At 37.7% G+C, this 23904-nt stretch overlaps 1 protein-coding gene across 1 annotated transcript in view; it reads left to right on the forward strand.

Annotated features, from left to right (window-relative positions):
• Nucleotides 1-9201: 9201 nt before the first annotated feature.
• MYBPC3 (myosin binding protein C3) overlaps nt 9202-23904 on the forward strand; it is a 58174-nt gene continuing 43471 nt past the window's right edge. The window contains exons 1-7 of the mRNA XM_082761476.1: nt 9202-9354; nt 17925-18191; nt 20068-20163; nt 20425-20511; nt 20656-20804; nt 21755-21872; nt 22645-22693. Of these exons, the coding sequence (XP_082617602.1) occupies nt 9330-9354; nt 17925-18191; nt 20068-20163; nt 20425-20511; nt 20656-20804; nt 21755-21872; nt 22645-22693 (791 nt within the window). The 5' untranslated portion in view covers nt 9202-9329. The remainder of the gene's footprint in view (nt 9355-17924; nt 18192-20067; nt 20164-20424; nt 20512-20655; nt 20805-21754; nt 21873-22644; nt 22694-23904) is intronic.

Here is a 23904-nt window from a genome sequence, read left to right on the forward strand (position 1 = left end):
AAATTAGGGTTAGGATATGTCAAAAGCTATGAAACAATTTAAGAAGAGATTTTGTTTCCAAAATTATATTGTAACGATTCACTTCCTACAGGACATAATGTAAAACTCATTAAATAAGACTTGTACAAACTCAATCTGCATCCATATTGTAATTGTAGGATGGAAGCTCAAGACACTGTAGCTCTCAGAGGACTAGAGCAGCACTCAACACTGACATAATCAGGGTTTCTTCAGTCCTGAGCTAGAAACTCAGGACTTTTCTGCTTCATAGTTACGATGACTGTACACCATTGACTAGAAAGAGATAAAAGACATTTGCCCTTATCAGACTTGCAGATTTGATATTCAAGAAAACAGGAGGATTAATTCCTCTCTTCATAAAAATATCTAAATCAAAAACACAGCTGAAAAGCAGAACCGATCATTTTCTGACACTGTAGTTTGGAGGAGAAGGATCATTTCCTCTTGCAGGAAAACTCTGATAACTGAAAACTAGTAAGCTAATTGTGAAGATGTTTAGGAGAGCACTAAACATATTTCAAGCTTGTAAAAAGTCTTCTTAGATCTCAGAGACCAGGTTTTCTGTTTTTCTAGCATGTTTCACATAGAAAACAATTACATGTTGGAAAAAAAATGCAAAATTAAAATAATTGGAAAAGACAAGAAGCTTTAAATGAGTGATTTGAGGTCTGAGCATTAGTTTAAAATATTATTGTAGAACAGCTGGTTGTGCTTTAATTGAAAATTTTGCATTTTACACTGGTTCTGTCCACAAGTGACATGGAAATGGAGACTGAAGAATCCGAGGAAAAATATTTCTGGGGACATTATTATTTATAATTAAAATCTTTTTTAAAATAGTATTGAATACAGTTTAACAAGCAGGACTACAATTTTGTTTCTTTCCAAAGTTGAAATCTTTTTCTCTTCCTCTTGTTAATACTTTGAAATACTGTTTCTAAAAATATTCAATCCCCATCTGTTTCTGGTTATTTTTTTCATCTGTGGCATAAAGAGTCTGAATAATCATGTGTTGCAGCTGTGAAGGAGACCAAATGATGATGTTTCTTCACCACAGTACCGTTTGTATCTCATCCAATCAAACTGCTCTGGATAGCAGGCTAATCAAGCTGAATTAGCACCATTCGGTTGCATATGCAAACAAGGAGCTCTTTGGCTGTTTTAGAGGAAAATAAAAATAAATGTAACAAAATCACTGGTTCGGAAAATTTACATAGAAGCAAGCATACTTTTCTCTGAAAGTGCCCAACTGACAGACAAACAGAGGTGCTGGAAAAATGTAGATTGGGTCATTATCTGTACAGATGACCTACGATTAGCACAAATTTACTGGAATATTTTGCAGCCCACTGCTGTTAGAGATCAACAACCTTCTTTCATAGCAAGCATTCAAACTACAGCGAGATTTTCAATTTACATATGATCTTTGCAGCTTACTTTAAAGAAATCTAGCAGTTTTATTAGCTGCTGACTAATTAATTCTGGTGGAACAATATTATTCAGAAAGTTACTACTGAGCTAAATCCAAAATTCAGAACCTCCTACAATATTTTAGACTCCCTCCAACCATGTACCAGAGTTGTACAAGGTAAAAAATTTGCAATGTTTGTACTGAGGGATAATCTGCTTATGACAATAAACAGAGATACCATATCTTTTTTAGCTCTGTCCAGCCCAAGAGAGTTTTAGACATTTCTAGTTCTCAGCTGCTACTCAGCTACAGCAGGGAGAACTGCAGTTAAAGGTGCTATCATTTATTTTCCACCTGACAGTTCACATTTATCACATCCCACAGATTTCCTGAAAAATACATATATTCATATCCTAACACATTTACTGTTTTATTGTCTCCTCCTTTATTACCTTTTATCTTCATAGCCTCACTTCCAGACTCATATACTGCTAGAGACTTATAATCTGTGTTTGTCTTCATTTTCTATTTCAACAGGGTTTGTACTCTGTGCTTGCCAATTTTTTTCCTCTATAAACCTGCTGCTTCAGTTCAGTTTTATTACTTGCATTTCTTTTTCTTGCTCCCATCTTTCTACGATTTTCTTCCCTCGTTCAAATCTCACAACAAAAGCCAATTCACAATCAAGCTGAATTCATACTACAGTGCCAACCTCATAACAAATTTATATATCACATTACAACTCAATTCAGTTTAGTACTCTGTTCCCCTAATTCACTTTCATTGCATATTATAAATTAGCAGCAGAGACTTTACCACAGATAACAATACAATTTATCAGCATTTTTCTTTGACAAAGCCCAGAGCAGCATCTTCTCCATGGGAATCCCACTCTTAGGTACTCAAACTAGATGGCTTACTGGTATTAAGACTGGGATATCACATACACTGCAGCAATCTGGGCACAAATTTCCAAGAATTTGCATTTATTTCTTAATTGTGTGTTGACTTGCTATCTTACCATCTTTCCTTTTTCTAAGCAATACTCAGATTCACATAATTTCACATATCCATATACCTAAACCACTAAAAATGTAAAGCTTTTAATAACCAAAGATACCCTAATGAACCCACCAGTTTCATCCTACAATCAAGTAGACAAAGAGCTTTGCTCTTTGAGGTGATTTTAACATAGCTACAACTTCACTAAGTTTCACCTTTCCTCTACAGCAAATGTTTCAATACAGTTGTTCAGTTCAGCCTGGGTATTAGGGAGGTCTATATACAACTAAAGTCATCAGAGTCCTATTCCAAGAGCTGGGGAATGCGAACTTCTTCCAAAGAAGATGAAAACAGCAGTAGGCTGCAGATATCGTTTTTCACATTCTCCTTCCTAACTCATCCGTGTCTGCTTTAGCCCCATTTATTTCCCTCACAACATCTCACATCACCGCATGCAAGCACAGAGAAACTCAGGCTGGAAGGGACCTCTGGAGCCGACCTCATCCATGCCCCTACTCAGTTCAATAGGTTTCGCCGGACAACTTGCTTTTCATTCTGTTTCTTTCCATTCTCTCAGCTCCTACAGCCACATCCCCCTTCTTTATGCCTTCTGCCCTACTCGGTGTTACTTTTTACTATTGGGGACCCAAAGCAGTACGTGAGAATGAGCAGAGCAGTCTATGGACAGAAGGAGAATGAGGATGTGGTAGAACAGATAAGGTGTAGCAGGAGGTGGTGGAGGAGAAGGAAGGGTGGGAGGAGGTGCTGGGGAGACCAAGGTTATGCAAAGGATTGGGGAAGCGGCTTTGTGGTAGGAAGGAATGCAGTTTCTGTGCTTTAAGGGCTCCCTCCGAGCTTTTGTTTTAACTCCCCAGCAGCAGAGCAGCAGCGCTCTTCCTATGAGAAGCCCTTTGACCACTGGTGCCTTAGTGTAGAATGCTCTGATGCCTCTGTTTTATGCAAAGCAAAGAAAGTTTGGGTGCTGAGCTGGCCATTTGCTTATACAAATTAGTTTGGGTTTTTAAAGGTTTAACTAACTAATTTTCTGGGTTTTGAGTGTTTGCTTTAGAAATATAATTCTATAATTCTTCTTCAGATGTGCCCTCTCCCACTTTCTCCTACCCAACAACACTGTACCCTGTTCCTTTCTCAGCCAGTCCCAGTTACTCTTCTTTCAGGTTTTCTCCTTCTCCAGCCCCAGTCACCAGATGTTTCCACATTTATTGGAGCCCAGTGGCTTTATTCTTAATGTCCAGCTAGTCTGGCCTCTTCCTCTGACCAACTTTTCTCACATGCGCCAGGGTCATCTTCTCATTATGCGAATGGTTCTCAGTTCCAATATATTTGTTCAGCCATTTATAGCTTTGCCATCCCACATCCTCTTACAGTTTCAGTCTGATCACCTACGGACTCCCAGTTCTCTTCCCTCCCCGTTTGTACACCAGCTCCCCATTCAATATTCCTGTCCTTTCAGGATCTACTTCAAATCCCTCCCACAACCTCCAGCCTCAATTTTCTTCTCCCCACCCATCCCCTTCATCACATGTTTTTATTTCCTTGTCCCACTCTATTTGGTCTTTCCCCTTCTCTCTCTGAAGGTCCAATCCTTTGCCCCCCATGTTTAGATCAGGCAGCTTTCCCCTCTGTTTTGCATGGGCTGTAGAAAGATGTTATCTGGAACAAAAGAAGTACCTTCTGGTTGCTCTTAGTTCAAATATGTGGATTCAGCCCAAGACCCATAACACACCAGAGACAAATGCACAGAAAAATCTTCTGAACCCTACCTGGACCACAACTAATACAGTCAAAACTCTTTCAGAGGATAAAATCTAAGTCGTTCTCACTGAGCACGTGTAAACTGCATATCTTTTCTATAATCTGAAAGTGGAGCAACTCCAGTTAATTAGCATGCAACCAGTCAGAAGTGCACCTCTGCAATGAAAGCCACTTAGCTGTCAAACCTCCAGAAAGATCCAAAACACGGGACATAAAGGGCAGGGATACAAAATGGTTGTGCAGAGGCAAGCTCAGATGAGCAGGGTCAGCGCTACCCACATCTAGCAAGCCCCAGTAGACTCAAATTCTATCAGGGAGGTGAAGTGCCCTCGCCCAGCACGCCTCAAAGATCTGCGTGTCAAAGGCACAAAGGAAACACCCTGACTGGTTTCATGGGTCGCAGCACTTCAGTGAGTGGATTCTGCTGGAGCTGTGCTCTGCACGCAGCCAGCTCAGCTGTGTCTGCAAATCCACAACCCCTGGAGCTGCAAGTTAATTATACCTACCTTGTCCTCAGAAACTGCTGAGGTTGTATTTTCACAAAACAAAACTAAGATGGAGAGACAAATAAACAGAGACGGAGCAAGAAATCAAATGAAATGACAGAAGCTAAATGCAGAAAAAGACCCCAGAAGACAGGCAGTATATGTATTTTCTGCCTCAAGAGCTAGATTTGGGCAAAGTTGTAACAATGTAAAAAATAGTCTTTTAATGGGAAGTTGGTTAGTCTGAATAGCAGGAGGTGCTGCTAAATCTGTCTACAAATAACAAATCCTTGAGTGTTTTATATAAGCCGTGCTGCCACTATCCAAAATCAGGAAGATGCATCACATGGTCTGTCAGTGCAGGCCATCTCTTACTGTCCTTTTTAAACTTGACTTTGAAATACATGAGTACAGCCACTGTCGGCAGCAGAGAACACCAATTTCAGACTTGCAAGCTAATTCCCCTGACAAGCAAGGACACCCTTTTCCCCCTCATTCACTTCTAATAGCAAAGCCCAAAAGACATCTATTATGTGTTGCTTCACTATGCCTCTACATCAGTTTCATTTGAATATAGGATGAAACTTCACGCACTTTCTAAAAAGTCGTCTAGTGTTGTGGTGTGCTGATAAGCAGCTATCATAATCCGCTACACAAATGCATCTATTTTGGGCCAGTGTCGCAACCGCTACCAAGTATTTCATTTGCATAGCAGTTTTGTTATTAACAGCAGCTATATAAATAAATAAATATAAAGTAGAAAATGCTAGAAAAAATAAAGAATTATCGCTACAATGCTGCCACCTGGTAACCAGAAGTGTAATAGCAGGGAAGACATTTCTTTTGCCCTGCCTTGGACAACCTGACACTATTTTGAATAATGTATTTAAAATCACAAAAATTGCAGATTTTTAACTGTGGAAGAGGATCATTTCCCTGTATCAGCTGAAATAATTCCCATGGCTCTGTTTCACTGTGGGGAAGAAGTAAGTCATACACTCCCAACATTAAACTCGATGTTGAACCCTGGAAAGTATCTATGGAGAATGACCAGCTAAGGGACTGACTCACTGCAGTACTCATTATACATTCCAGTTTTAAGGAAAGAAATATTCAGGATTAAGTCCATGTTTAAAAGTGTCTATGTCTTTCAGTACCATGCTGAATTAAAACTATACCACTAAATGTTTACAAAAAGAAACATACCTACAGTAAGAAAGATACGGAATAGATAACATGAAATCCTGATCACAGAGATCAAAATAAAATAATATGTCAGGTATTTTCAGAGGTAGAAAATCCATTAATGAAAAGGAAAATGTTGCAATCACACTAAATATGGAATATTTATTTAAACAGAGAAAAAAAATATATTATGTTTGGGAAACATGAAAAGCATCAGGAAACAGTTCCCAGGCACTTATGAGAATCCATAGTACCTCACATCTAAAAAATTTCTAACTGGCTGTGGTAAGTAAGAGGTGTGACAAGAAAACAGTATGAGCCTATTTACACGATCCTACCAAGCAGCACTGGGATGAACTCCTGCATGTTCCGCTCCCAGCATTAGCAAACACAGTCCATTGCCTAGCATTCCTTTGTAATGCGCAGTGGGAATGCTACATCAGCTGGTTATATATTTGGTAGTGACCTAATATCCAATCATATTTTATTTTTCAGATCAGATTTTTTTTTTTTTTTTCCAATTCCCTAGGAAACAACAGCTCATAGACAGCTTCTGGGATACTATCCACAAATAACATACCCTTACAAATTTTCGAGAATTATCTACCCTTAGAGATAAATTTCCAGAGAAACACACAAACGCAATTCTTCTGCCAGCCATACGATGGCAGGATTAACTCCCCATCTCCCTGGAGGAAGCAGGACCTTTCCATCACTGTCACAGTGGTGGATGTGAACACTTCCATACACACCGTCGTCAGACACACGCCTGAGAATTTTACAGACGAATATATAATGAAAAGAAAGCAGCAAATAAATAGCAATGTTTCCATACCTGGTGTCAGGTTTAAAAGTGTTTTAATATAGAATTACACAGCTGTATTTTTTGTTCTAAGAAAAGTGGAGGTGCTCTGATGAAAGTGTAGAAAACATTTGATACTCAGACATTGAAGGACAATTTCTATTCTCCCAGAACAATAGGATATTCTAATTAGAAGCTGAAAAATCCAAATTCAAAATGGAATTTCTATTTTTACAATGTTTACTTCAACAGTGAAATCACCATTATTGGAAAACGTTGAGTCCAAGGACTTAATAATGTCATTTCAGAAAGAAATGAGTATTTAGGTGACACAACACTATTAAGAGTTCCAAGAACTTAAAAGAAATATTGAAGATGTATTTAAGCCAATATCTGTTAGCATTCAGGAAGACATCTGTGTTAGATATGAATTATCCCACATTTAACTCCTCCAAGGCTCTCAGGTCTTGCTTTGAAGCACCTCTTACAGGACACTCGCAGAGAACAAATACAGCCCTAGAGGATATGATAAATACTACAGGACTGCATTTTAAAGAGGTTCTAAATCAGTACACATTTCCTTTAAACCTATGCAAATTGGTTTATTTCCACTTACACTATTTTAGTTCATGTTAATAAAGGCCTATGACGCTAGCCGTAAAAAATGATGATGACTTGAACAGACTTCTGAATCCAGATCTAAGAAAACACTTCAGCATGCTGTGGTTTGTACCCTATCAACTACTTCAGAACATACCGTAGAGACTTTCAATAAAAATAACTCTTTGCTAATAGGTGAGGGAGAAAGGATGAAGTAGTGAAACTAACTTCTCGAAGCAAAGTGATTCCTGAGGAAGTGAAGCAGATTCTTATGGTGATTACAAGAGTTTCATGTTTTAAGTATTGCAGAAGTGACTTCTAGTCAGCTGATTTCCCCTGTAAACATTATTTCAGGGACACATGCCAGAGAGGCAAATAGGTTGAGAAGAAATGTGCATAATGTGGATAATCTGCATTTTTTTTTCTTTCTCCATCTGTCAATCTATGTTAGTTCTGCCTCCTGTAGCCTCCCTTGTCTAAGGCTGCAAGGAGATAACCCTCTTTCCAGAAGGGATTTTGATGTTGTTCCAATGTGTGTTGGGATCAGCCCTGGAGAGAATAACAGATTAATGGCAGTTCTTTAATAGAGAGAAATATTTAAGTAAAGAATAATGATCTTCACTAGTCGAGTGGCTGATTTTTCATACTGTGGGACTTCAAAAGACTTCAAGCCAAAGCTGACAGTTTAGACCTCCTGATTCCCAGTGAAATGCCACGGGATAGTATATCAAAAACGTATCATGCTAATTTCTGCTCCATTAGAAACAGAGGCAATGGGAGATGTATATAGGTCACATCATGATCAAAACCATGAGAGGAATAGCAGCATTCTTGCTTATTTTTATTTGTCAGCCTACCCAGAGAGTCAGATGTGAGGGACAGATAGGAAATAGAGTGAATGATGTGCTGCATGCACATCTGTCTTTTCTGAAATCCCTACCAAAAGCTGAGATCCTTTAGACTGAGATTTTTACAAGTTAGTACAAGTGGAAAACTAAAAACCAAGTATTTTTTAAATTCTCTTTTTTTTTTTTTTTTTTTTTCAATACTAGTGGCTGCTAAAATATGCTAAATATTTGGCCTACAGACTTTCTCTGACAAAGCTTGAAATTAAAAATGAGACAGGCAAAAGTTACAGAAAATGGATGCACCACCAAGTTGATAATGCAATGACTGGAGAATGAAATGGCAATGTGAGAGCTATTTCCTGGTGAGATTTCCCCCAGATCTGTTTTCTTGTTGTTTTGCTTTTGCCAGCAAAATTAAAACTTTTAGAGGTATCTAAAAGAACCCTGGAACCATATTTAAAATGGTGCTTTAAAAAAAAAGGTTGCTAGTTTTCAAGTAATGTATGCTGCAGATCAAGTGGGTGGATGGGGAGGCAGGACTGAAACTATTTAAGTAGTGTCACGCTTTATAGTTGTGACTGCAAAGGTCAGTAAAGTGTCTGCAAAAGAAAGTTATTTCAAGAAGTTTTGCATTTAATTCTACAAGCAGTTTTCAGCAGAGGAGAAAACTGAAAAAGAAAAAAAGCTCTGTGAGGGTCTGTCTGTTTCTGACAGGATTATAACAATAGCAAAGTAGCAAGAATGCAAGCAGATACATACTTGTAGTAAACCCGGAACAAACATACAGGATATGTAATTATCAGATCCAGTTCACAGAATGTGCTATAAGCATGGCAGTGTAGGAATCCTTAATGCAATACATATGTGAGGCTGGAAAATGTACTGTATGCATATGCAACATCCAATTGTGCTCCGGTTTGCACCAACAGCTCAGCAGTAGCCACTATTGGATGGTTTGAGCTCTCCGGCTCCTGGAACTTGGCTATATTTATCCTGGCTGATGTAGCCTGTCAAGTGCGTCCTGCTGTTGATAAGGTGCCGTAGTTGACAACAGAGGGGGCTCAAGGGGGAGGAGCAGGATGGGGGCTTCCACCAAGAGTTTCTTTAGGGGGTCTCAAAAGCCCTGGAGACTCATTCCTGTTTAGCTCGGACCCTGCTTCCTAGATACAGCTGGGAGCTTCATCAGAAACAAAGTGAAGATGCCAGAGCCTGTAAAGAAAACAGGTAAGGATCATAACTGCCAAACAAAGGCTGAGAATGGCTTGACAGATAAAAATGTGAGTAGCTTTCATATGCCAGAAAAAAAATAGATGCCTCAGGGAAAAAAAAGGAGAGGAAAAAGAGATGGTATTTTATAAATGTGATCTTGCAGAGAAATCAGTGACAGGAATATCTCAAGAGACTTTGGATGAGGAAAGAATAGAGGTTTAATTCTTAGATTCCTTTCTTATCTCATTTCTTCTCACAGTCACATTCAGGGCTGTGAAAAAAAAGCTTGGAATCTCTCTCTTGGGCAGTTGGGCAGTGTAAAGTCTCCCAAGTTGTGTTGGTGGTGGGTTTTTTTTGTTCGTTTGTTTGGGTTTTTTTGTTTGTTTGGTTGGTTTTTGATCCTAATACTTTTCAGGAAGTGTAAGTGGCAAACTTTGATGTTATTTGCTGGTAGTAAAATCTCTGTGAGAATGAAAGTAAACGGCACATGGTTCAGAGCTTACTCTTTCTAGTTCTCTCATCCAGTGACAGTAGAGCTCTAGGAAAAAAAAGGAGACACCATACTATAAAGAATATATGCATATTTCCTTTCATTCACCCTCCTCCATCCTCTCCTGTAGAGCCACAAGATCCTATAATAACACGCAGTTCTCAGAGTTAGTCAGTAACAACTGCTGATACTTATTAAAGTAGGCCTTTGTACTTTAAACAGGCATCAGTCGCCGGTTAGCCTGGTCAATGGCAAAATCTGCTGTGCTCAACACTACCAAAGAGCCTACAGCTGTTAAGGAGAACTTTCATTTTGGCCAAAATATTTGGAATCAGACACTGCAAGAGACAGAAAACAAATCCAACCTGTATCTCACATTAAGAACTGCAAAGCGCTTAAGGATGATTAGCTTCAAGAACCTTCTTTATACAGTAACTCTGAAGTGACAGGGTTGGCACCAATACCTCGATTTTATCACTTGATGTTCTTCAAGCTGCAATTCTGAAATCTGATGGAAGTAGAATCTTATATAAAAATAAGTATAAACCAGACCTTGTAATTGTAGAGGAAACCCTGAAAATGTAAGTTGTAAAGGTTCAGCAATCACCAAAAAAGATGTTCATAATCGTATTCTATTTTTAAAGTCACTTGATTTTTGAGATTCATTGAAATGTCTAATGCTTGTGATTGGCAATGCTAGCAAAAATAAGTATGACAGAGTAGGGAAAATTTGCCAGTGTGATCTCCTAGGCATTGTGACTTGATTTGTTATGGTTTAACTTCCTTTAAATTAACATTTTCAACTGGGCGTAAGAGGCAACTTCTCTGACTGCGAAGACATCCAGCTCTGCTAGCTAATGGTGAAGATAAATTCTGTTCCAGTTTATTTCTCCAGAGGAAAGAAATCTAACAGGTGTCTAACAACACTCGTCCTACGCAATTCCTATGAACAAACCAGCCCAAACACTGTGATTATCGCAGCAGGGGGAGGAAAAGCTCTTATTACCCACTCCAGCTGAGACAGAACCAGTCACATGCCCCATAACTTGGGAGGGATCTTCTCTTTCTCCTAAGAGCCATTAATCCCTCTGGTTTTCTATTTCACTTTGTTTATACAATTCAAGTCACTTCACGACAGGATAATATTCAGCATAATCCCAGGAGGGCTGAATAAGCACCTTATAGTTCATACCTGGACAAGTCATGATTTCTGCCTTTCACATGCCATATAGTTAGAATACTGAAGAATGCTGAGAGATCTTCAGTTGTTATTACTGAAATTAGGGCACCTGGTGTACAGGTAAGCAACAATGCTTCATGCCAAAGAACGATCAGAGATATTCTGCTGTTGTAACAAACCTTTCAACATGCATAAATAATTAAATAAACTAAAACTGTGAAATAGACTTCCCAACAGTCATTCTCTTACTTTAAATTGTCCAGCTGAAACCCTTCAGGATGAGGCTCTGTCCCATTTCTCTACACAACACCAAAAGTACTGGCATGGCTTTCCGGAAAGTTGATACATTCCTGAAGACCAACAGCGTTTAGAAAATCTGCAGCAATTCATTTTTAGAGAAAACTATCAAACATTGAAAAACATTATCTTTTGCAGACTTCCACAGCAGAAGCATTATATTCTTTTCTTTGTGTCTTACACATTTCACAGTTGACCTCTGCTCAAAGATTGGCTTTAAAAAAAGCTTTAATCTATTTTTGTTGTTTTTGTGAAAACTCAAGAAGGTTAAAAACACCAACCATTTCCTTAACATTATTTTGTGACATTAAAAGGAAACAGCTGACCTTTTAACACCAAATTTAGTAGATAAATGGGACTTAATGGGAAATGTATGCATTACTAAATCTGGAAAAGGAGAAGTCTGCCATTACTCACCTTCTCTGAAAATCAGTACATTTTTTTTCATGTATTTTATACATTGAGGAGTCTGGATTTTGCAGTTCAGATTTGGTATTTTTATCAAGGGTTTATAAATAGTTTGGCTATAAGTACAGAGAAATTTTTGGCATTTCATAATAATAAGCAATTTTGCATATTGAAGGATAGCCTCTAGAATTTTAGCTGGAATATAAGCGCCTCGTTTTACATTTGTAAGCACCTAGCACAGTAAAGTACTGCTCAGTGTTAAAATACTGGTCCATGATAATGAACTTCTGTGCACTACAGGAATATAAAAATCCATAATAACAAATTTATAGATATATTTTCCTTTTTTCTTTTTTTTTTTTGGGGGGGGGGTAATTGAAGATTCAAAGTAAGCTGAATATTATCCCCATTTTACAGCAAGTATGATGGGTGCATAGAGAGAGAGGTGACTGGTTAGTGAAACTATTCCTTGCCTGTTGCTCATGTTACAGGAATTTACAATCTCAGCTGCTGAAGTAGGCAAGGAATGATAAGATTGAGTAGCTCAACAGCTTTTGGATCAAGGAATGATTAAGCTTGTAATTGCAAGAAGCCACTTAGGTCCTGAATGAGGAATGCACAGAATCTTTATATAGTTCCTCACTAAGGAATTTACAAGCTCCATTACTGAAGTCTGTTTATCCATAGTTTGGCTTTTCACTCAATGGAAGAGCAAATGGTAGAAGAAGAGAACTTAATGCCAAGTATAAGTACTAAAACAAAGACAAATTTTCAATGTGAAGCCTTAACAACTTAAGGAACTACAAAAGCTAATGCTACTTTTTAAATTTTTAATTCAATATGGCGCCCATCTACATATTTGAATACCAAATACACAGAACGTGAAGTAAGCTGACTTGGCTCTGTGGGAGAAAACTGCTGACTATTTTTTCTAAGTTATACTCATCACAAGTTTCTGGTGGAGCTTGTAGGATGCGTGTTCAAGCAGTTTGATTAGATTCTCCTAAAACACTTATACCTTTTACAGTTTTTACTTCAGAAAAGTAGAAACAACATTTGAAATGCTTATTCTAACACACATTGTCCTTAAGTGCTTATCTCTCTCTCCTTTAAGGACTTATCACAAATAATGCGTGATGAAGAGCTAAAGTCAGAGCCACTGCTCTGAAAAGCGAGATGAAATTTAAAAACAAAAACCACAGCGGGATGGCTCTCCTCTATCACTCTATCTAGTTAAAACCACCATTGTGGAATCAACACCTCTTTGATTTCAGGTACTTCACATATACTTTGAATTCAGTGATTTTAGGGGAACTTTTCCGTATAATGCTTATGATTCTTAACAAGCCAAATCACTTACAGGATGTGGCTAGGAAGTGAAATGATTCCAGTTAATTAAACATTATTTTAATACATATCTTCTTTTTTTTTTTTTTTTCTGATAATCACCAAATAAGCATTTCTCCTCTAACATTTAACACTAGCTTTTATTCTTATTCAAGATACAACAGTACTTAGTTGCTATTTATTAGCTATTCGATGCTGTACAAAGAAGCAGTAAAACAGTCCCTGCCTCTAAAGAGTTACAAAAGAAAAGTCCAGTAAATGGACAGACAACTCAACAAGAGAGCAAAGAAAGCAATGGTTAGTCCAATAGGTAAGAGCTTAGACATTTTGTTGTGTTTTTGTTTTTGTTTTGTTTTGTTTGTTTTGTTTTGTTTTTTGCATAGGATAATATGAAAAAGCTTTGTAGCAGAACAGTAAACTAGGTTGGTGTAGGCATTAGAAGATTAATTCAAAGTAGGTCAGAAAGTAAGGGGAAAGCATAAAGGCGCTCAGATGAAGATTTAACAAATGGCAGCTGTTGGAAAGCAGAATACTAATTTCATAATTTTACTTAGGAGAAAAGCAAAGGTAGTTGGTTTTGGGACTTAAATGATATAATTCTAGTTTAATTTGACCAAAAGCATATATATTTTGTATTTCTTCAACCTGATGATTGGAAGACTTATTAATAAATTATTATCAAAATGCAATCTGATTGTGGAGCTCCAAATAGAGAGTTTTTTATTACTATTTAATGAAGTTGTAACTCATGTAACATATATAACTGTCTAGCTGATGTTTCCTGAGACATCTTCAGTTGTTACAAGACTCTTAGAGGAGTGCTATCAGATCCAAGTTTAAGTAGGGACAAAATTAGGCATAGAAAGTTTTCTGCAAGCCTACTTCAGACCACATGGAGCCTGCTTCCCGTTTTGTCACAGGTAGAAATTTGCTCTTTTACATTACTCAGAAGTTATGTGAGGTTCTTATGGGTGCTGGAAGTGGTAGGAAAGTCTAGGACATGAGAAGTGGGTCCTGAAAAATGGGTTAGGATAAAGTGGCTCTAGACTCATTTCCTTTTATTAGCTCCACATCCCTCTTCTCACCCCATGTTAACTCCCCAAAGCAATTCCAGCTCCTTTCCCCCAACAAACACACACAGCACACTTATCATTCAGCTTCCCTTCAACAACAATTCCTGTCATCACCAGCACTGATAATTCATATATATGTGCCTCTTCCCCTTCCCCCAAATTGTACACATTGTTAGCATTACTGACTGCTCTCTCTTCCTTTTTGCTGGGTGGGTTAGACTTTAATGGCAAGCAGAGAGTTAAAAAAATGGGAGGCAGAGGACATGGGCTACTTCGTCATCAGGTGCTCCAGCCCAGTGGCTCCTCTGCTCACATTTGACTGGAATCTGGATAAACATGTGAAAGTGCCTGAGATCTGTCAGTGCCTGACAGGCACAAGAGGTGTAGCCATTCCACAACATCACATGAGAGGTGTCACAGTTGCTGGGTTTTCCACAGCCTGATGGTGGTGGTAGCGTCAAAGAGCATTTTGAGTAAGGGAGGGATACATGAAACTCAGAGGGACATAGCTGGGTAGAAGCCAAATCAAGCGTTGAAGTGAGAGAGATCTCTAAGTGGGGAATGTGTTTCTGACAAAAGCAGGCAAAATCGAGGCTCTCAGAATGGACAGTAAGTTTTGAATGGTGATATTTTGGGCCATTCCTGTTGAGGAAATAGTTGGATTAGATTGGCATAACGATATGAAAAAAAATAAATCTGGTGAACTTGGATACATTTGTTACCTAAAGTAGGAGCCACAATGAAGGAGAAGAGACTGTGAGCAGCTGACCTCTAACTTCTCTTTCTTTTGTTAAGCTGCCCACTTTTCCCCCACAAGGGAAAATGACAGGATTCTCATCGAATGCTTGTTCAGCAATCACTCTTCTGCAACAAAGAAATTTCTTATAAAAACTCCAGCTGTACATCCCCACTTCTCCTTTGCATGCAAATATGAACAGTGGAAGATAAAAGGGAATATAAATGGATATACAAAGAGACATCACTTTGTACACTGTCATCCATTGACTCTGAAACTCTGGTGCAAGAAAATGACTCTCAGAATCTCCTTGCCTGTGAAAAAGTGGGTTCTCAGGAATGGTTCTTGCAGGTCTTTTATTCTCATGGAAATTTTGGCCTGTTCCAATCACACGTTTTAATGGAAATATTCACAAACATTTTAAGTAGAAATTGAAATAAATGACTCTTTTGGCAGGAAAGGGAAAGAGGAAAAAAGAAAAGACAGGGAGACTTACTTGTAAACTTCTACATATGTATTTAGTTTTTCCACAAGTCAGAAATATGATGTGGTGGTGGAGATTTCTCACTGTGAATGTAGTTCTGTCCAACAATCTGTTTTTGTTGAGTCATCTAAAGTAAATGTAAGAAACCTTACCACTTAACAGGGTGTACAGCAGATCACAGCGTTATTTCTGAATACACGTCTTGAAACACTGACATTCAGAGGACGGAACCTTTGCAGGTGACATTACTGTTAAGTAATTAGTGTATTTATAGACTATTTTGTGCTTAAATAGAAGAGTGATGATGGTAGTACTCAGAGAAAAAGCATGCTCACTTTCCACCACATCTCTACAGTCACAGGGAGAGGAGCCAGCTGGTAGGTATTTCAGGAGTGGATTCAAGAAGCGACGTGGCCCCACACTCCGTGGTAGCCTGGCCAACTCTAATTATCTTTTGAATTCTTTACATTAAAGTTGCTGTCTACAGTAACTCTCATGCAACTAGTCACAATGATACACTACATCAAGGATACCCTGGTGTGTTACATACTGAAGTGCAATACTGTACCAAAAGATGTGCAGCTGATAACAAGCATTTGACTACTACACTAAAGTACAGGGCATTATATTCTATAAAAATACCATATTCTGTGTAAGAACAATTATATCACTTACAGCCCTAAGGTTAGAAAAAAAAAAAAAAAAAAGAAAGAAACCATAAAAACATCCAAGCACATTCCAGTGCCAGAGGAAATTTCATACACATGTAGAAGACGACAAAAGGAGCTCATTGAAGGCTACTTAGTGCAAAACAAATTTGTTTTCTCACCAAATTATAAAATGTGAGGGGAAAAAAAAAAAAAAATAGGAATTTATATAAAAAAGGGAGGCAAAATGCAATACATCCTAAATTACAGAATTATTTGTAAGTCACTTTATTTGATGCTTGAGCAAATTGAATTTGATGCTTTGTAAAACAGTACAAGAAGAGAGTCCTGTTTCATTTTACAGTCCAAAGGCCATCAGACAAGATCTTTGCAGGTGTAACTCCACTGTGGTCTAGTTATGCAGTCTGAGCACATGGCACAGGAATGGAGATTTAGTGCAGATGGCATTATTAGTACTATAGCATTTATGGTAGCTCAAGCACCTGTTTGAACAGGAGTATGAGCTATTTCTTTTAGTGTTTCCTTCCATACCACGTTCCCTTCATTTTTATAAAGAAGAAACAAAAGCTTATGCTAATTATAACCATTGTTCTGGTGTTTAGGAAAGTTGCTGTTGTTGTCCAAGTAGACAAGCCATGGATACTTTGCAGCAAAGGTGACTGATGTAATCAAATGTGACAGAATTACGAGTATTATATAAAAGTATGGTTATAAAAGGGCAAGTCAATAATAAGGTGACATAATGACACACAAAAAACATTTAATGTATGAATCAGAATGTAAATTACTGGTATTTTTATACACGAGCATGGCTCAGGGCAATTAGCAGAAAGGTAACAGATTCAATTAAGACCAAAACACGAACATGAAAAACTTGTTTCAAAATAAAGTTAAAAGATAAAAATAAATAATTCAGAGGAAAGGAAATGGTAAAGCAAGCAGTCTCATTAAAATCTAATCTTGAGAAAGTTTAAGATACCCATAGGCTGAAAGCACAATACATGGCTTGCTTTCCAAATTCACATCTGTTGTGCTACTTTGATTACACATGAGCCAAAACAGGTCATTTGGTTTATGCTTGTTCATCCCATATATTGAGAATTTAATTATTTCTCATCATTAGGATCATAAGTGCTCTTTAACATATAGAGGAAATATTTTGATCCATCTTGTAATTCATTAGAAAACTAGCTGTCGTAGGTAAGCACTTATTAATACTATTATTAATTATTAATACTAAACTTGCTATGTTCAGAATAATGATTTGAATGCAAACAACACTTGATAGTATTTTAGGTGGGATATAATTACAAAGGCCATCATAGGAACATGCATCCCTTTCCACTATAGCCTTGACTGGTCAAAACAGAAGGACCGAAGATGAACCATTAATTTATTATGGTATATTAGGACACAGGCTGCTGAAGTAACTGTAGTTTTGTTGGAGGAACAGATCCTGCTCCTTTTTAATGCCAGCATTAAGCAACTGTTAGGATAGAATTAAGAAGGAATTCCTATTTCTAAACAAAACTGCATAGCAAATTAAGGCAGAAAGCTTTATATGTAAGAATATAAATCATACCAATTTGTCATAGATCAAAACACTCACTCACGAAAAATCAGAGCTCAGTACAGGAGAAAGGAAGAGGAAGATGGACAGTGAGACAAGTTTGCTATCCCGTACATTTTATCTCATGACAATATGGAGAAGACATCTCAGTCAGAAACAGAACTTGGTAAAAACAAAGACAATTCCACAACTTCTCTGTGGAAAGTGTAATTTATATCTTGCATGGGCAGATGGGAGAGAAAGGAGACAGCTGTTGCAGCCACAACAGCTGACTACACCAGATATCCCACAACTGCAAAACAGATTTTACTGAGTCCTCTCTCTTTTTTTAGTTTCTGCATTTACCAAGAAGCCGAAGACAACAGAGGTGACAGCCGGAAGTACAGCTGTGTTTGAAGCAGAGACAGAAAAAGCTGGCATCAAGGTGAAGTGGCAGCGAGCTGGCACAGAAATTACTGACAGTGAGAAATATGTCATCAAGGCAGAAGGAAACAAGCATTCACTGACAATCAATAATGTAGTAAAAGAAGATGATGTGACATATGCTGTAATAGCTGGAAGTTCCAAGGTCAAATTTGAACTCAAAGTCAAAGAACCAGGTACAGTGTTTTCTAAGCAATTCTAATTTCAACAGTATTTTCAATCCTGTGTTCAAAATTCATGAATGAGACCCACGGAAATTAGCCTAATTTGAAATTGTAAAATTTCTTTACTGGTAATATATCTGTTTTGCCATATAATTTGAAACTGCAGTAAGATTTATAAAAAATGCTCTTTAATATTAACCTGAGGGACACATTTCCCATGGGTAAGATCCCTATTTCCAGACAACAGAAGTCCACACAGTGGCGAACACAGAGGAAATCTCAATGTACTTCTTTAGAATTCACAGTCAAGCTTTTCTCTATAACCATTAGTGAAGTTGAAAAGGAAAGGAAAGCAAAGCTAGTCTAACCTGGACTCACCTTGCATCTTAGGCCTGGTATTTAAAAAAATAATACATTTTTGTATTTAAATGGAAATTTAACAATTGACAAAAATTTCCAAGTTATGCTGTTATGTTTTTTAGGAGTTCATATGTTCCTACAAAACGTCTCAAAATCACCTGCTAACAAAAGCTCATCTTTCTTGAGGAACTTGAATACAAACAATAACCTTCGTATTATTTGTGTATCACCTATCATTACTATCTGTGCGGGCATTAAAGCAACAGCTAGATGGGAAATGGATGGAGACACCTTCCCCAGGCTTTCTTGGGAAAAACATTTTGACCTTCCTGATCCCTTTTTTTTTTTTTCCTCCAAAAGCTTTGGTCCCCATTCAGCACTTTTTGTATTTTAATATTTGATATTTTCCCTTTTTAGAGTTGAAATTTATTTGGACTAGATCCAATGGGATACTTTCTAACAATAAATGTTAAAATCATACTGTTTTCTCTTAAGACATAAATACATTTTAGGGTAAACGGCATAAATTTTCTGAGTGGGGTTGATTCATGATCATATGTTCACAGGTACTGTCTCGTTTTTCAGATCTTACAAAGGCTACACTGGCAAAGTATAACTGGATTACCCATAATTATTATCACAAACAAGAATCTTTTCAGCTTTTTATTATCAAAACAATAGAAAATGTCTCCTTGCCTACCCAGACACAGCCACTTCCCTTTGTTACAGAGAAGCCACACAAATTACTCACCTCATGGCACAACACGTCCAGAAATCTCTAGTGGAAAAGACACTGCAATAGCTGGGAAACAGCATGTGGGACTTGACTGTGAAGTAGGCAAGGCCCTTTGGAAGTATCTCTGCTACCTAAGGAGAAAAAAAAAAAAAAAAAATGTCAGCAGCTGATCTGCTTCAAGAAATTTTACCTCCCTCCTTCTGGTTCAGTTGCTCACTCCTATTCCCTTTTCATACGTTTCTATCTTCTCTATTGTGCCAAATGAATTTGTCTGAATTTTTCTGTGAAGCCATGGTTTAACTGAGAGGGCATAAACTTCCACAAGCCAGGGGAGCAAATGATAGTGAAATTTTAAAAATACTTTCTCCATACTGATTGCTAGTAATGTCTAGCATTTCTCCCAAACCACACACAGCTGCAGTGTTTAGAACATTACATTCCAACCACAAAGTTAAACAAAATCTCATGAAAAAGCAAATTGTTTTAAAAAATCATAACTGCATCATTTTCACTACTTTTCCTACTTTTTTTTTTTATCTAACTGAGGTTAACAGCTAATAACAGTGCTTTCATCAACCAAGATTTTACACATCAAAAACACAGAATTTGAAATTTCAGGCATCAGCTCCTTCCTAGCCCAGAAAAGAGCCTTGTCATCCAGTAGTCCCTTTCTCCTTACAGCACGTCTTCTAAATACTAGAAAACCACAGCTGACTTTTTTTTGCATTTCCTAAATATATCAAAGCTGTAGAAACACAGCTTTCTCTAATCTTGGTTTACATGCATTTCCAGAAAAGAGTGAGACGGTCACTCCTGCGGAAGCTGCTCCTGCCCCAGCTGCCTCAGAGCTGCCTGCTCCGCCAGCAGAAAGCAGCCAAAACACAGAAGGTAATAAAGAACTGCTTCTCTTAGTAAGTCTGGTACATTAACAGAAGGGAAAAACTGGAACAGTGAACCTTTACAGTAAACAAGGTAGAGACAGCAGATGAAAGGTGACTGCTGGTGATAAATGACAGAGAATAAAGAATAGTCTCAGAGACAGGAGAAACATACTGCGATATTTTGAAATGACTTAACAAATTTACTGCATAGGCTGTAAGAGAAGCTGATGCAGAAAGTCCTAACTAGAAGTTCTTGTGTTTGATTCAGTTCCCTCTGCTGGAACTCAACCAGAAGAGCCTGCAGACCCTATCGGGCTCTTTGTGACACGACCTCAGGATGGAGAAGTTACTGTTGGTGGGTACAAAATCTGAGTCAAGCGGTGTTCGTAGACTGCACCTGCTGCCTGACTGTGCTCTCCACATACAGGAGGGCAGCAGTCATCTAACAGATATATTAAACGCTACTCATAATCCTATTTTAACCTACTTGCCTTACAAGGTGGAAATATCACGTTCACTGCCAAAGTTGCAGGTGAGAGCCTGCTGAAGAAACCATCGGTGAAATGGTTCAAAGGAAAGTGGATGGACCTAGCAAGCAAAGTGGGGCAGCACCTCCAGCTGCATGACAGTTATGATCGAAACAACAAGGTACAACTGGCAGAGTAAGATTCCCAGTCTTTTAGATTCTAATCTTTAATCTGGGGAAAATATAAGCGAATATAGGAATGTTTTGAGGTACCAAAGCTATATACTATGTAATACTTATGCAGACACACTTATGTTTTGACCAAGCAGACGAGACGAGCACTACATACAGAATCTTGTACATTTTGTTTATGGTGAAATGAGAAAATATCTGGTGGACTGGGGAAGCAGTTTTACACCACCTACTGCAGAATGTTCTACCTTCCTCCCAAGTAATAGATACTGGTTATATTTAAGAGAAAACAAAGTCAGGCAGATAGTAACATATCATCTATTTTCTTTTTATATAGATCAAGTGTTCAGCTATTAGTGTTGGAATTTACTGTTCTCTTGCATTGACTAGACTAGACTACTCTAAATATCTCAATAAGATCCATTTCTAGCACAAAAGTGTCCAAGGATACACAAACAGGAACACAAGAGATTCTGTACCATGACTTCTCATCCCATGTGGGATATGAAGCACTAACACCCTCTTCTGGATGGAACAGAACTGACTTGCTCATGAGTGAATCAGCCACTCCCATTGCTTAATCCTAGGTAGAGGCTATGTTTGTTTAATGGAAGATCTACATGTATCCCTGTTTCCAATGAACATTCAGTTACTATATGTGATGACTATATACACCCATACATCAGTACAGTTTCCTAATATAACACTGAATGCTTTGGTAGACCTGTACTGATCATACCCTTTAGCTGTTCCCACTGAATTGGGGATATGCAATTTTGATGACAGTAATGAGTTATATGTTCAGAAGATTCTTAATTCTAAAAGGAAACAGAACTGTCATCTCTCGTCTTTTTCTTTATGCCTTAATACGCTGCATTCTAAATCTCTCTCAGCATTTAATTTTCTAACTTACAAAGTGTATCACTGGTCTCTGTTCTAGGTGTACACCTTTGAACTGGAAATCATAGAAGCAAATATGACCTTTGCAGGCGGGTACAGATGTGAGGTGTCTACTAAGGACAAGTTTGATAGTTCTAATTTCAACCTGACAGTCAATGGTAAAATGAACTACTGCCACCTTGCTTCTTCCTGTTTTGTTTTGTTTTGTTTTCTTCCTATACATATGCCCGCCGATTCTTTCTGGTACACAGCAGCTACTAGACAAGGATAGATCTGAAGTATACACCTGCAGAGCTACAGGTGCACTTAGAGAAGCCTGCAGATGAAGATTGGGAAGAGTTGGCAGAGATAGAGAACATTAGAAGAAAACAGTTGGATGTCATTCAAGTCAGAATTGTGATGCTCTTTAAGACAGCACACAGAAAGATACAGAGCAGCCCAACTGTTCTCTGGCTTTATTCTGACTTCAGAAGTTTAGAACAGAGTAATCAGGTTCTGTCTACGCAACATCCTAGGTGGAGTTCCTGTACATTACTATGTATTTCCGAGAATTTACCTTTGTCAAAGGACTGATTGCAATTCAGAATGAATAACATTAGACAGTTGTTATCCAGTGGTTTTCTCATTATGGTTTCAATATACCCTGTGAAGCCAGTATCGAAACTAAAATTTACCAGCAGAGGAATTAAAAAGAAGAGATAAGACAATTTGTCATGATGAAGCTTGAGACTAAACTAAGTTATACATCAAACACTGGATGTTGAAAGCCAGTTAGTGAGGGTTACCTATTTAAAGATACTGCTTCAATCCTCCAATATGTGATTGATCACAATTTACAACATAAGAACATAAGCTTTATAAATAGCACTGTAGTTTTGCATTATTTTGATGTGCCACCTCATTCTTGTTTGTCGCTCTTTGTCACATCAGAAGCACCACTAAGTGGAGACTTGGATATTCGTGCTGCCTTCCGACGCACGTGAGTAAGCACAGTAGAAACTTATGTAGATCAAATTATACTTCCACGCAGAATTCATTACTTTCCTAGTAAAAGCAAAGGCATGGTACCAACAAGTACAGAGACAGGGATGTCTACTAAGAAAATATTTCTACCATTAAAATACTAAATAACATCTAGGAATCATCTAAGAGAATTTTGACTTTGTACTAGCATAACAATCATGCTTGTCTTCAATTATGCAATTTATAATGTATATCTTTTTATGAAGAACTTCAGCATTTTTTTTCCAATGCTGTAGAGCACTCCAGATGTAAACCAACAGAGAGGGAAAAGATTCTGTGTAGTGCTTAGCCTTGATTTAGTGTGGCTTGAGGAGCTACGTGCATCTTAAGACAAACATTTGCTAAACAAATTCCAAAACTGGAATTTGATGTGAGCCCTGTAAGTAGCATAACACCAATAACATTAATGCATTTTGACTGTATTTGTTTTCATGTTTTATATTAATTGAAAGAAGACAATGGTACTGTAAATGTCTGTGTAAAAACCCTAATATATGCAGGTCCTAGAAGACTGCAAGGTGTTGCATTGGTGCTGAAAAGACTATTCTCACCAGCTCCGTAATATCATTTGAATTTATACATGACATCATTGAATAAGATTTTCCTTCTGTTAGTAAAATTTGCAAATTTGTAACATCTTTTTTATTTCAACATTAATATCTGTTTTTTATTGTTAAATATCTTTTTTCACTTTAAGTAAATCAGTTTCTGTTTTAATTTCTATATATTTTTGTAGTTATTAGATCAAGAACATTCCAACAGGCATCAATTTCTCTAACATAAGAGAAAATTTTGCTCTGTAAACTGCTTGAATTTTTCCATACAAGTGCTATTTCTGTATGAGATTTGGATTTTGCATTCTATCATAAAGAAGTCTTGAAGAACTTATTTACAGTCAAATCCATCTGTAACTAGCTGACCAGCCTGCTCTGGTGCCTAAAAAAGGACATTCGGTGCCTAGTTGCATTGTGTTATTTCACTGCAGTGGAATTAGGCTCCAAGGGGTTCTCTTCTTGCTAGTGGAATTAAAAGAATTATTTTACAATCAGTTGAGAGTAAGAGCAATGTTAGCAGCTTCAGGCTGTTCAGATTTTCAGCTCTTTCTATAAGAAAGAAGCCAGATTTTGAAATGAACTGTTTAAATCTGAAGCTCTGTGTCTGATACCC

The sequence above is a fragment of the Aythya marila genome (assembly GCF_965140915.1).
Source record: "Aythya marila genome assembly, chromosome: 5".
NCBI classification, from domain to species: Eukaryota; Metazoa; Chordata; class Aves; order Anseriformes; family Anatidae; genus Aythya; species Aythya marila.